The 15427-nt window shown below is 34.4% G+C and overlaps 1 protein-coding gene and 1 long non-coding RNA gene across 3 annotated transcripts; both read left to right on the forward strand.

Moving 5' to 3' along the window:
• The first annotated feature begins 693 nt into the window (after positions 1 to 693).
• Positions 694 to 3122, forward strand: LOC122308138. The gene is made up of 2 exons (XR_006241926.1): positions 694 to 1967; positions 2583 to 3122. It is a non-coding gene; the product is annotated as an uncharacterized LOC122308138 (long non-coding RNA).
• An 8211-nt stretch (positions 3123 to 11333) lies between these two features.
• LOC122308128 (disease resistance protein At4g27190-like) lies at positions 11334 to 15072 on the forward strand. Of its 2 annotated transcripts, none has more exons than XM_043121305.1 (2): positions 11334 to 13870; positions 14188 to 15072. In XM_043121305.1, the coding sequence occupies exons 1-2, from the start codon at positions 11686 to 11688 to the stop codon at positions 14850 to 14852; spliced, it is 2850 nt and encodes a 949-aa protein (XP_042977239.1). In that variant the 5' UTR covers positions 11334 to 11685; the 3' UTR covers positions 14853 to 15072. The 2 variants fall into 2 exon arrangements, with proteins under 2 accessions (XP_042977239.1, XP_042977249.1); XM_043121315.1 differs by having other exon boundaries at positions 11336 to 13870; positions 14166 to 14329.
• Positions 15073 to 15427: the final 355 nt, after the last annotated feature.

A 15427-nucleotide genomic window follows, 5' to 3' on the forward strand; every position in this document is an offset into this window, starting at 1 on the left:
TATGATATAATTATTATTAACATTTAACAATAGCTTTTTTAATATTAATAATACTTTTTTGTAATATTAATTTAATATAATATAATTATTATTATTAACATTTAATAATGCTTTTTTTAATATTAATTTAATTAGAATATAGTTATTATTAACATTTAATAATACCTTTTAATATTAATTTAATTAGAATATAATTACTATTAACATTTAATAATACTTTTTTGTAATATTAATTTAATATAATATAATTATTATTAACATTTAATAATACTTTTTCTAATAGTAATTTAATTAGAATATAATTATTATTAACATTTAATAATACTTTTTTAATATTAATTTAATTATAATATAATAATATTAATTTAATATAATATAATTATTATTATTAACATTTAATAATACTTATTTTAATATTAATTTAATTAGAATATAATTATTATTAACATTTAATTAGTAGAATTACAAAATGTGATAAAATAAATTAAATTAAAAAAATTATTAATTTAATAATATTTTATTATTATATAGAGAATAAATAGCTAATCTAATATGGAGATTGAATTTAAATAAAATAGATAAATATAAAAAAAATATTGATATTACCAAAATTTAAAAATAAATTTAACCAAATCAATAGCAATGCTCTTATAAATTCCTTTGCCTACTTCAATATCTTGACTGTTGGAAGGGCCTGCTAGACCTTTATCCTTGTCCAATTTGTCAGCTTTCTCTGTTTGATTTCCCACCTACCCTGTTAGATTTTGAGCATTCACTCCGTTGTCCTTTGGTCTCTGGTTTGACCTTAGGTTCTCTTTTCCTTTGCCTTTTGAGGCCATCCTACAAACACCAGGAGGTCTCCTTGGTGCCTACATAATGAGCAGGAAACCTAGACTCTTTTGTATATATTGTCTGCTAGAATCAAGGAGGATACTGGACTCAACCACAACCTGGACTGTCTCACACACGTATAGAGCGGCTAATGGTGCAGCACATCATCTTGCAAAGGCTGGCCTCGAATGCTCAGAGCACATCTATAACATTGAAGAAGTTCCTAGATGTATTGAGTCCATTGTGTCTAGAGAAATGTTGTAGAGTTATGTGAAATCTGTCAAGCAGTGGTGTTTGATTGCTCTGATGTAAAATTTTATGAATGAAATTTACATCCTTTTCAAAAAAAAAACTGCTACTTTTGATGTATTCACCACCAATGTCTTTAAACTCTATGCTAGGGATGGATCTAGAAATCGTCTGTCTAGAGAGAAAAAACTCACGTATAATGGTGATGAATTTATTTTGGTATTTTCCATTTAACTTGAGTGATTAGCCTGTGAGACCAAAAGAAAAACCAAGATTTGAAGATTGTTAAGAGTTTTGCTCAATGTTTTTAAATATTAATTTTGTCCTGCACATTGATCCAACATGAATTAGATGATACCTTTTGATCCTGGTTCGGTTTTTTACTTGGTTAGAGACTTTGACATACCCTCACTCACGCCTCTCCCCATTCCAAGTGTGCAATAGGATCAAGAGAATGGTACATCTGAAGTAGTCCTGAGAACAGCATCCAAAAAAACAAGGCCACGTAGCACGCTCATTACAGAAGGAATGATCATCCACTGCACCCAAGCTCTCTCTCTTCGAAAATGTCCAGTCAAGAAGCTCATCTCTTCTCTGTTGTCTCTCTCCAAATCACACCGAAGAACGCGTCTCTTCTCGCTCATCAAATACCCATCGCAAATCCTCCAACTCGCCTGTCTCAGAAATCCTCTTGCTCGTCTCTCTCTCTCATCGATGCTAGCCAGCCCAAGAGTGGGCACCGAAGCTCGTCTCTCTCTCTCTCATCGAAAACGTATGTTTCAAAAGCTCAACTCTCCCTCTTTCTTGTCTGTCTCTCCCAATCACACCGAAGAACTCGCCTCATCTCTCTCATCAAATACCCATAGACGCCAGCCACCCCAAGAGTGGTACGTTGGATTTTTTTTTAATTTCATAGAATGTTTACTTATGTAGCATCGGTTTGGATTGAGATAAGCATCATGGTTTTTAATTCTGTACGTTTTGCAATGGTTTGGTGTGGATTATTGCTTGAAATGGGTGGATTATAATATTGGAGGATGGGCTCGGTGGTACATTTTGCAATGGTTTGGTGTGTGTTATTGCTTGGAATGGGTGGATTATTGCTTGAAATCGAAAGGGATGAAATGTAGACGTTTGTTGTGAATCTGGGTGTATCGTTTGTGATAAGGGAACCAATGAAATGTAGTGGAAGAATTAGGTAATTAAATAATATGCTATGCAGGGAAGGTGTTTGACACATTTTCTCAAAGACTCATACGTGTTACCGTAAATTCCATGAGACTTGCATATGCCTAAGTGATGGGCCACAAGGCCACAGCTTCAGATGTTAAAGGGATGAGTGGGGTGGAATTGGGAAATGCATAAGGTTACTTTATTGTCTGTGAAGGTTAAAATAAAGCTGCATGTACATGCTTGGGAAATGCAAAATTTGATTATGGAATTTGTTTGTGTATAAAGTTGCATCTCTTTTTTAATATAAAAAAAGTCTCGATCCTTTACAGGTGTGGAAAGATGTTGATGGTGTTTTAACATGTGATCCTAACATACTCACAAGCAGAACCCGTGCCATATTTGACATTTGAAGAGGCTGCTGAACTTGCATATTTTGCCAACCAGGAATCATGATCTTATACCTTATTACCCAGTCAAGTTGTGGAGTACAGCTTCGACGAAGGAACGACAGGATACATGATGAACATGTCAAGAAAGAACAAGCCAAATTACAATTACAAGCCATAGAGAAGAAGTACAAGGGAACCATGATAGCATTGTTCTTGTCGTTGTTTTTTATTGTGATTGTAAGTTTTATGTATCTGAGGAAAAATGGCATATGTCAGTCATTGTTAAGACTCATGTAATCATTAAGTCATTTGTTGTAATGTTTAGAGCACTTTTTGCAAGTTTTATGTAAACTTTGGGGTGGCAACAATCTAATTTATACAATCCGACTTTTTTGTATCTTTGGTATCTCGTGTAAACTTTTGAGCAAACATCTTTCATAGGTGAAGGAGACCTTAATGCAAGTTGTGGCTTCGTCTTCATTACCTGATGTAATTTTCTTATGATTGTACTTGTCAAATAATGCCTCTTAATATTGATGATTAAAATCTCATTCACTACACAACATAAAAAACATAAAATTGAGTCTTATCCATAAAAATTACAAGTTCCACAATAAGTTACATAAACTCCACAATATACATCCTTCTTCATTGTAACATAAAAAAAAGCTTCACCATTTAACTCCAACCATCATTCACCATCTAACTCTACAAAACTCTTCCATAATGCAAATGCTTCACCATGTAACTCTAACCATCATTTACTGTAACATAAGAAAAATCAATTAATACAAATATCATCGTATTAATAAAAATGAAATCAATACAAATATTACATACAATGTATAACTGAAGTAAAACTAAATATCTAAGTTTTGCAAACCCAACCTAAAAACTTCTCTCTCTCTCTCTCTCTCTCTCTCTCTCTCTCTCTCTCTCTCTAAACGCTCTCCTTTCTCTCTAAACTTCCCCAAACTCCAGAGGCACGCGACACAAGGTGGGAGCTTTGGCTCCCCCCTCTCTTCCCTTCCCCCTTCCTTTCTCTTTTCGATACAATGTTTTGGTTTGTTTTGGTTTTGGTTTTTTCAAGCAAATAAGGGGGAACGCCGATCAGGTCTTTCCAGCTGCCGACCGTCAACACAAGCCCAACCAAGATGTTAGCCAGTCGCCGATTTCCAAGACCACCGAACTCGGCACCAAACAAAGTGGAGCGTAGCCCGCACGAGCGGGACGAAGACTCAGACTTCTTCGACTTGTGGCTGTCACGCACTGCCGAGGAGCCATCAGCCGATGCATAGCTTGGCTTTTATGGGACCTCGGACTCTGGGACTTCAGTTATCAACCGTCAGCTTTCCTCCCAGAGCAGTGTGTGTCTTGCATGGTCACTGTTGCTGTTGTTGGGTCCTGTCCCTCCAATTTCAGAGCTTTTTTTGATTTTTTTGTTCTTTTCGTTTCACGTTGTGATCCGAGTAAGGTGTTGAGCTACTAGATCATTTGCAATCTGGGGCAAGAGATGGTCGAGAGTGGCAGGCAATGTTATGGCCGATGGTCGTATGACTGACCTTTTGTAGTGGAGGTTTTTGTGGTCCGTACACGTGTTGGGTGCTCGTCCTGTCTGGGCTCCTGATGTCGATGCCTATGGTGGGAGTGCCGTCGGGGCTCATGCCGGTGCTCGTGATTCGGTTGTTTTTGTTGTGTGTTTTGTATTGTAGTTTTTGCTATTTAATTATTAATAGTGTTGAAATAGGCTACTAAACTTAATGTCCATAGCAGCAGTACACTGTAATCCGCCTCCCTGGGAGAATTGAGGGGGCCATTCCACTCTATTAATACAGAGCACTCTCTCTCTCTCTGTGGAGAGATTTAGAAGTTAAGACAAAGTCTGTCACTATGTATGCAGGGATGCTCTAGAGCATATGCGTTAGTTAGTTTATAGTCTAAATTTCCTATATTGATAAGTCACAATTGTAACTTCGGTTTGTTGAATGAATTCACTAAAGCCTGTTTCTATAATATATATATATATCCAAGTTGTGATCCAAGTATTGAGATACATTGTCAGTCATATGCCCAAGATCCCTACAACAAAACACAAATAAAACACAATAAATAAGTTCTTAGATAAAAAAGCAAACAAAAATAATTTTAACAGTAGATTAAAAATTTGTATATGTATACCTCACTAAAGGACAGTTATTCTTAGCATGTCCCTCATTTTTGCAAATGCTACAATACATTTTCTTTGATGGTTGGGTCTCTTTTGGATTTTTATTTCGCAAATATTTTGGTCGTCTTTTTGTTGGCACCTGTAGAGAATCCTGTATTGTTTGTGAAAAATTTGACACAACCTGACTTCTTAACATCACAGAATCATTGTTTGACATATCTCCACCTTCTAAATTTTTTTTTTCCTGAATATCTTCAATTTAAAGCAACTATTTGTGGACCTTGTCTAAGGCAAGAGAGAGGTGATTGAATTTTTGTATTGATTGTGACCCAACTTCTGGAATCTCATAAAATTGCATCGTTAACTTGCTTTTTCTCATCGTAGGATCATCCTGTGTCATTTAATGTGCATCAGAAGTTGGTATTTCGAGAATGGATCGACTCTTAGCATTAACAGTCCATCTCTCTAAAATATATTGTCGTGGCAACATATCTAATTTGAATTTTTTTTTGCCAAAGACACAGAGAATATGCCTTCAAATAATTCCCATAAATTCATACATGTGGTATGTGCATGTTGCGTTTTCTTGTCCACTCTCGAATGTCACATAATAGATATGGATTTCCACATAATAGATATGGATTTCTTTACCCTAAGATGTCACTCCATATGCCTTGCTTTCACCATCATTTTGAAATTTGGTTGACTTGTATCGTTAGTTATTGAAAAGCTCATCTTGAAATTTCATAAAAGACTTCCTTGTATAGATTAAGGTCGCCCCTTCTTCAATTTTATAACCCATTTTCAATATTGCATATGTAGATATTGCTCACACATCCTTTTCTTTCTCTTTAAAGTAATGTACATATAATGCTTTCTCATATAGATGCACAAAGTCACTCACTATAGTGCTTGAATGAACATAATCCTTAAAAAACTTGTTCATGCTTTTACTCATTTGAGTTGTTGACATACCGTCACAAAATGTACTTCGCAAGTAAGTCAGAACCCACATATCTCGTCGGTTGTAAAGATTTTATAGCCAAGTGTTATCTATTAGCCCATACTTCACCAATATTGATATCCATTCCTCTTCAAACTCATCAGTCGTGATCATCTCATGGATACAATGACAAAATTTTTTTATTTTTTTGGAAGTTCGAAAATTTGTTATATACATGGGCTAAATGTTCTGAAAAATTTTGTAAAATATGCCACAAGCACAACCTATGAGTTGTGTTTAGGAGTACCTCTTTAATAGCATTTGCCATCGCCTTGTCGTCATCGGTAATTATAGTTTTAGGAGCCTTCCAAAGCATTGCCTCTTACCATGTTCTCAACAACCATATATAAGATTCTGCTGTTTCATTAACCAATAAAGCACAACCAAACATTATGGTTTGGTGATGATGGTTAACTCCAAAAAATAGCACAAATGCCATCTTATATATGTTTATCAAATACGTGGCATCAAAAGTCATAACATCCCCCAAAGTATTGGTATGCAACCCTTGATCTTGCATTTGCTCAAAAATAACTTTTCATACATCTATTCTTATCAACTTGCATGGAGTATACAAACCTAGGTTCTTTTCATTGTTTATCAAGAAAGTAAGCATATAACCTTTGTGCATCTCCCTCTTCAAATAATTTTCTTCTTTTGTTTCCCAAGAAATTTTCCACATCCTTGCCAATGCATCCAAGGTTAAAGTCACCACCTGATTCTTTACTCAGTACTAACATTATCTTTCTTGTCGGTACACTAGATTCCTTCAAAGTGAGAATAAGTTTTTTTGAGCGCATATCACTTCTCTATGTCCATGGAGCAAACTAGTACTTCTTGGTATAAGTAGCTCATGGTTATGTTCAGGCATAAACTTAGTTACTGCCCACTGTTCACTATCTTTCCTTATTGTCATTATTGCTTTACATCCAATTTTTGTCTCAGCAAGTCCAGAAATTGTTCGTTCCTTCTGTTTGCGACTTTCACCTCGAAATACTTCCCTTGAGCAAACATAATCTACCTCAATTAGTTTTTTTCTCTTCTTTCGACAATCTCGTATGGTTGGTCCTCATTGAAAAACCCTTTCGTCTTGCATACACCTTGTAAAATGCATGTGCATCTTGTAAGTTATTAAATCTCATACCAATATGTGGCTCTAAATGACCACTATTGGAAGAGGAAATCTCATTCACCCGTTCTTCTACATCCACATCATATTATTCTTCCTCATTTTCAGTCTCATTCCCATCAAGTTCTTCTTCCACAATTTCAGCCTCAACACCTACATCTCCAACTTCTGGACAATTTCTACTCATTGTTATCTCAACTTCATCGCTATCCCAACTTGATATATGATCCTTCAATACAAAATAAAATTATATTCATTACTTGCCAACCATTCTAATTTTATTAACTGAGATACGATGACATTCTAATTTGTTTGAAGTAATCTATCTTATTGATAGATTGATTCGTCTAATTTTGACTCTTCCAATGTCTACAGCAACTAGTGAACGAGCATTTTCAACTATAAAGATTGTTAAAACAAGGCTTCACAACAAGATTAAAGAATAATTCTTAGCAAATTAGTTGTCTATATTGAAAGAGAAATAGCTAAGAATTTTGATATAAATTCAATACTTGATATTTTTTTTGTTTAAAAGAATGCAAGTTACAATTTTAGACACTCTGTATTTCTTTTGTTTAATATATTTGTATGAATGTTTTTATATTATTTCAAGGATATATTGTTCTTGACATATCAAATAATTTTTCAATACATAAATTGCATTAAACGTATTTTATTTTCATTGTAAATCTTCCTATCAAATTATTATATATCGTAAAAAAAAAATTGTATAAAAGTAGAACAAAAAATATTTTATGTATATTGTTCTAGTTTTGTTTGACCCCCTAAAGTAAATTCCTTGCTCCGCTACTGAGTGATGTGGTAGTTTCTGATTTGAGGCTGGTTTCACCACAAAAACAGCATGTACCGCTCCAAAACGGTTCTGTAGGATCAAAACAGTAATCTCAAGACCCAGTCCAAAGAGTGCAAGAATAAGATTTTGCCTAATAAATAACAAATAAGCAAAGAGTTAATGTTCGACTCCAAAGGAAACTAAGGGCTTGTTTGGATACTTAGATATTCTCAAAATTTCTTATGATTTCTTTCTCAAACATCACTCAAACACAAAACACTTTTAAATTTCAAATCAACTTTTTCATTTAATAATTATCTAATCATTATCCAAGCACAAAACTAATACAACTTTTCCAAACTTCCAAACAAAATATAAAAAATAATACAACTTTTTCAAATTTCAAAACAAATATAATATTAAAAAAATATTTTTAAATAATTTTTTAACTTTATAATATTTTTATTCAACTTTTTCTCTCTTCTTTTCAAAAATTCAATAAAATATTTTAAGTCAAACTATTTTATGACTCTTTACATAATTATGAGATATTCTAAAACGAGCGCTAAACCGACAGTGGAAAAGGATCAGAAGACTTCTAATTAAACCACACTTCCTTGTTCAGGCATTCAATGATAATTATGCAGCCGAAATATCACACCTATTGATTTCGTTGCAGAACATAACAGGAAATTTATGCTCTCTATCACGCTTGCTACTGTCGCTACCATCTTATCACTGATATAGGCGACCCCCTAAGAGCACTAGTAGTGGCCTCAATAAACTTTGGCCAAAATTTGAGTAAGAAATTCACTTTTACAAATTTAGCTAGCCACTTTTCAACAATACCAAATAATAGACTCAACAAATCTATCACTATTCTATTAAAATATTGATTTTATAATTTTCATTTATTTTAATTCTAAGTGTAATTTAAATATTTATTCGTTATTAAAAAATTACATATTAATTTTTTAATACTTATAATCAAGAACTGCTTTTTCCTTAAAATAAAAATGAAAAAAAAAATCAATACACAAAATTCAACCTATTGCATAATCAATAACTCATTAATACATATGTCTCTGTATGTGTCGCTTGTGTGTGTGAGCGAGAACCAGCAGGCAGCAGCTTGGGAGTAGAGGCAGCAAGAAGAAATTTTTTAGTCACAAAATAATATTTAGCCAGCCAGAGGGGCTGGCCAAATTTAGCCAGTGAATTAATCTTTGGCTATAAATACTGTTCATTTGTTGAGTCTATTACAATGCATTAATTGTGCATCCTAGTTATTCCTTAGCTAAAATTTGACTTTGTTGAGTCCATTACTAGTGCTGATCTAAAACCATCATCTATAGTTGCATTATCCATTTGGTGTATTATTTTCACTATCATCTCTATAACAGCTGCCGATGCAAAGTTTCAGTGCTGCCTGCACAACTACATCACTACTACTAATGCTTCCAAACTTCCCATCACCACCATTAGCATAACCATAGAGTACCCTGAACTGTTTGATCATTTCTTCACTCACCTCCACCCTCTCTTCCACTGTACTCTCTACTTACTCATTTTAGGCTTTCGTTTGATTATTAGAAATTATAATGAAAGGGGCTATAATGAAACTAGAAATTTCTTCGTTAATTGCTTATTTTGAAGTATTCTGCTTTTCTGTTACCAACATACATGTGTGTGTGTGTCTGTGCCTGTGTGAAATTGGGCATAATTTAATCTTTTAGTTAAAGAGAATTTAATACTGGATTATCTGTGGCTTTATGTATTCACATTATTGATCATGGTCGGGGTGGTCGAAAGCTTCACTTTTGATGATGATTCTATTTTTCCTTTTCCTTCTCCTTAGACACTTCTTCTGGGTGTGGTAATGTGAGTGGCAGTAGCAGACTGGTTAGCTTCATTTATGTTGTTGAGATGGATTTTCAATTTCAATTTCTGTGAAAAACATAACCTGACTGTGCTGTCTGGTGGCACACTTTTGATGTGCATCTCAATTGATCTGAACCGAAGAGGCTTTTTGGTCTTGATGGGGAATGATATGAAAGCTCTAGAGCCAATTAGTTTTCTATTTTTTGTTTGGTGGTTCGTTGCTGCTGTAGCAACAAGACTGGGGAACTCGCTGTAGTTGCCTATCTGTGCAGGCTTGGATTAGGTACAGTTAGCATTAGTTCTTTAAATTTTGTTGAAGGTGTTGCCGCTTTTGATGGAAAGCGCAGATGTATTCCAAGGTTTTTTGTCATTTACTTTTTGGGTTGTCTAAGTGGGCATTGTTAGGAGCTAAATTTCAAACCAACTTTATAGCCTTGTAAATAGGATAGGTTCGAGTGGGTGAATGTTGAGCTTGTTTATTTTATCTCTCACTGAAGTGCAGCTTTCGGATAGTTATAACCTTCCTTCCAGGTTTAGGGCTTAAACCCTTTTTTTTTTTTTGGCAAGGTTGGACATGGGTCTGGCTGTGCTGGACCCTGGTGAATCTGTATAGATGTAAATTCTTTGTTTTAAGGGGCGCAAATGAAATTCAGCTGTATGAGCATTTGCATCCGGCTTCCTATATTTACCTTTTTAGCTAAATTTTGAAGAAAAACTAGCAAAACTATCTTGCATCTGGCTTCTCCTTTTAGAGGCCAAACCGTAGCAAAGTTATTTTATTATTTTTTATTACTTTTTTTTCTTCATTTATTTAGACATTTTATTCTCACAAAGAAAGTTATTTTCTTTTTCATTTTATACTCAATTAAATCAATGAATTAGTTGCTTTTTATTTTATATTGTTTTTTATTTTGTTTGGTTATGCTTTTGTTATTGTAAATGACTCTTTTATTCCTATTTCAATCCTTTTTTAACCATCAAACATTAATTACTTATATTATATTAAAGTTTTTTTCAACGTTATTTATCATTTTTTTATCAATGCTAAATTTCTATGAGCGAAGTAATTTCTATCGTAAACGCTAGGTAAAGTGCAATATCCAAGCAAGACAAGTCTAGGTAAGGTAGTATGTCGCTTTTTTTTGTTTCTCATCTGCCGTCCACGACAGTGACCCTTAATAATCCTGAAGTTTCCCGGCAATTTTGTTTGTCAATTAAAAACTAAAAAGGTCTATTTTAATCCCTTGAAAGTCATATTTGCCAACTGTCTCAACTACCATGCAAGAAAAACTATGCATATTATTAAATTTAGAAGTGCCCTAGCTACTTTCAAAAAAAAAAAAAAAAGAAGTGCCCTAGCTAAAAGGTCATGTATTAGAGAAGTAGATAAAAATATAAAATAGGAATTTGAGTGTGATTCAGATGATATAAAATGAGATGTTTTGAATAATAATAAATAAAATATTATTATAATATAATTTTTTTAATATTAATTTTGTATTAAGATTTGAAAATATTGAATTGTTTATTATATTGTGTATATAAATTTAACAATATTTTAATGATTAAATAAGATGAAATTTTTTATTTTTTAGTTTTACTTTGAAGCGTGTTAAGGTCTACAAAGATTTCTATATAATTGTTGATACCAACTGATATTTTACTAAGAAGGTTGGTTGGTTGGTTGCTCAAGCCCCTCTGTCATTCTAGTTTCTAACTTCTGATAAAATGATCAACGGTAAGGATTATTGGTCTGCCATTTCATGCCAGTATGATTGAGTAGGAGTAGGAGCCGAAAGCCCTTTTGTTTTATTTGTCTTTTGCTTTTGTGTTTTGCCCTGTTAATAGCTGCATTCCACGGCTATGAAATCATTGAAATGTAACCAAAACCCCCCAAAAAATAAATGTGATGACCTACAATCCTTCACTGTTCCTGAACGTGACAAATGAGGTTGAGTTATTGATATTATTGGTTTAAAAACACAAGTTTCTTGATCAGAAGCTGCGAAACCGAGTGTTCTTGATCAGCAGTTCTTTGGCTGTGAGTTTTTTCAAAGCAAAATTTCCAGCATGGAAGTCGTGGCTTCGATTGTCAGTGTAGCAGTCGTAAAAACTGGTGAGGCTCTCTGTTCTACTATCAAGAACATTGCCAAAAGCCCACAACAGCTTCATGTTTTGGAAATGGAGAAGAAATCCCTTACGGCTCTTAGAGATGAGACAGCAATAGAAATCGAAAGAGCTACGCAGGAAGGAATGGCAATAAAAGATAGAGCCACTGGATGGCTTAAGGATGTTGACGAGCTGCTTCGTAAGATGAATGATCAGATTCAAGAAGCAAAGAGTTCCCGATGTTTCTTAAGTTGCAGTACTAAGCGGTGTAGAATAAGCAGGGATGTGGCAGAACAGCTCAAAGAGGTAAAAAGGCTTCTAGAAGTGGGAAGTTCCATTGCTAGTTCCGTGGCTCATAGTTATCCAGAGGTCAAAGCAGTGGAGCATATTCCTGGACCTTCAATTCAAGATCAAACAGCGTCAGTATCAGAAGATTTAGCCAAAATTATGACTCTATTGTCTGACGATAAAAAGGGGATAATTGGTATATGGGGGATGGGAGGAGTCGGCAAAACTAATCTGGTGAGAAATTTGAACAATAAGCTCCAAAAAAATTCAAATCTGCGTTTTAGCTGTGTACTATGGGTTACAGTGTCCAAAAATTTGGACATAAAAATGGTCCAGACGAGAATAGCTTCCAGACTGGGTTTGAAACTGGAAGAAAGTTCGGGACCGGATGGAATGGCTATTCAACTTCATCGGAGACTAGAGAAGGAAAGGTTTCTTCTCATTCTCGATGATGTTTGGGAAAAAATTGATTTGGACAAATTGGGTGTCCCACGGCCTGAAAATCATAGCGGTAGTAAGATCATATTGACATCTAGATCTTTGGATGTATGTAGGTACATCCAGACAGATTTTAACGTTCCGATGAGCGTTTTGGGGGATAAAGACGCTTGGCAATTATTTAGTCAATATGCGACGGATGTGGTTAATTTAGAACATATCACACCACTTGCAGAGGCAATTTGTAAAGAGTGTGAGGGATTGCCTTTGGCCATCATCACCATGGGAGCTGCAATGAGAGGAAAGACGAATCCTGAGGTATGGAAGCATGCTTTGAATCAATTGCACAGATCGGTGCCTTATGCGGCAGGCGTTGAGGAGAAGCTCTATAAGCGTTTGAAATGGAGTTACGACTCATTAGAAGGTAAAGACTTGAAAACTTGTTTTCTTTACTGCTCTTTGTTTCCAGAGGACTTCTCAATTAATATAGATGAACTAGTATGGTACTGGCTGGCGGAAGGTTTGATAGATGAACGAGAAGACTATGAGGTTTTCTACAGTAGAGGAATTAGTTTGATTGAAAATCTGAAGGACGCCTGTTTGTTGGAAGATGGTTCCGATAAGGGCACCGTGAAGATGCATGACGTTGTTCGTGATGTTAGCATATGGATTGCATCAACCTGCAGCGAGGATGGAAGTAAATCCCTCATTCGTACAGAGAAAGGGTTGAAAGAGATTTCAGCCACTGAGCTATCAAATTCTCTCAAAAGAGTTTCTTTTATAGATAACGATTTAGAAAAACTACCTGATGATTCTGTGATTCGATGTTCAGAGGCATCAACTTTTTTACTACAGAATAATCCTCGCCTTGAATTAATTCCTGAAATATTTTTGGAACGATTTAAAGCACTGAGAGTCTTGAATTTCAGTCGGACCAGCATCAAGTCATTGCCCGATTCTCTTCTTCAACTGGATGACCTCCGTGCTCTTCTTTTGAGTAATTGCGAGGATCTCGAAGGATTACCCCCACTAGAAAGGCTCAGTAGACTTCAAGTGTTTGATCTCTCCTGGACTGGTATCAGAGAATTACCAAAAGGGTTAGAGCAACTCAGCAACTTAAGGCATCTAAACTTAGCCGGGACTTCCAAACTGGAAGTGGTTAAAGCTGGAGTCATACCCAAGTTGTCCAGATTAGAAGTTCTGGACCTGTCAAACAGTTGCTACATTTGGAAAGTGAAGGGAGCGTTTCAAGAGGAGGAAGCATGTTTTGAAGAGCTACAATGCCTGGAGCGGTTACAAGTTTTATCCATCAGATTGAAATGGAACCCGTGTTACACTCTCCAAGATACAATTACTTTCTGGATAAATGGATTAAAAGCATTCGAAATTAACGTCGGACCATCGGGATATTCTCTTTCAGGTATTTTCTAAGATCTTTTAATTTTAAATATCATTCACATAAAATTAATTTTTTATTTTTTTAATCTAATTATTATTTTTTAAAAAATTTTAAATAAAGTCTTAAAAATCGTAATTTTTTAAAAAAATTTTAAAATAAAAATTATATTTAAATAAATTTTTATTTTATAATAATTTTATTCAACAATTTCTTTCTACTCTTTCAAAATTAAATAAAAAATATTTATTTAAAATATTTTATTAATATTTACAAACTATTTTGTGACGCATTTATGCTCCATTTGGACTATTCTAAGCGATACTTTGAATATCTACGAGGGCGAGATCTATGCCTACTCTCAGATGCCCAAAGATGCATCATGACTATGGAAGGGATTGACCTCTCGGGAGGACAGATCGGGTGGTTGTTGAGCAATGCAAGTTATCTACGCTTACTAAGTTGTGGAGGACTGAATGATATGCTACAAGACATGGTCATTAACAGTGTTTGCAGAAGCTTTACATATTTAAAAAAGCTTAAGATTAAGTACTCTTACTGCAGTTTTCAGACGAGAGGACCTGCAGCACGGTATGACCTACTACCCAATTTGGAGCAACTTAGTCTATCTGGGATAAAAGGTGTTGAAAGCATTTCAGAGCTAGCCAATCTTCTCGGATTGAGATTTCAGAGACTGAGAACATTAAATGTGTTTGCCTGTTGGCAGATGAAATATCTTCTCTCCCTAGGGAACTCCATTCGCACAATGCCGAACCTAGAAGTAATCGAGGTACAACATTGTCCCAATTTAGAAGAGCTCTTCAATTATCTTCCATTGCAGATCAATATGGCTGGTCTAGATCCTATTACCCCAAAACTACAAAAATTGTATTTGAGGAAACTTCCCAAATTAAGGAATCTTTGTAGGGATGAAAAGACCTGGCCGGGTAATAAAGTGAAGGTTGAGGTGATCGACTGCGATCTTCTGAGCACTGATCAGCAATGATACGATGGAAACAAGTTGGGGGTAACGAATTGGAGACGCATGCATCCACAGACAAAACTAAATAATATTTTATGTGTTTTTGTTGGAGTGAGGTGTGCAATATATATATGTATATTTTTCTGGAAGTTTATATATATTACGTGTGCATGTCTATATATATATATATAAAAGATAAATTTGATGTATTTTGATGTATTAATTTTGTGAGTAACATTTGATGCAATGATCAGCTTTCTTATGTACATTAACTTTTGTTGGATGCTGTATAAAATAACTAAGAAGTAAAAAACTTTCCAAGGGCCAAATATATTTTATGACACTTTCTTAGTTGTTATGTTTGTAACCATGCATGACCCATCGATTACTTCTGCTGGGCTTGAAATAGGACCGGACATGAGTGTAAAACAATAGCAACGCTACTCAATCTTTTCAACTTTTATACATCACATTTTTTTAAAATTTTTAAATATTTTTAAAAAAAAAATTATGAGTTTATTTTTCTTAAATTAATTGAATTCTCCTATTTATTATCCATATATTAAATATTTGATAAAATAAAAAAATAATAAAACTTA

Source organism: Carya illinoinensis, chromosome 1, assembly GCF_018687715.1.
Source record: "Carya illinoinensis cultivar Pawnee chromosome 1, C.illinoinensisPawnee_v1, whole genome shotgun sequence".
NCBI classification, from domain to species: Eukaryota; Viridiplantae; Streptophyta; class Magnoliopsida; order Fagales; family Juglandaceae; genus Carya; species Carya illinoinensis.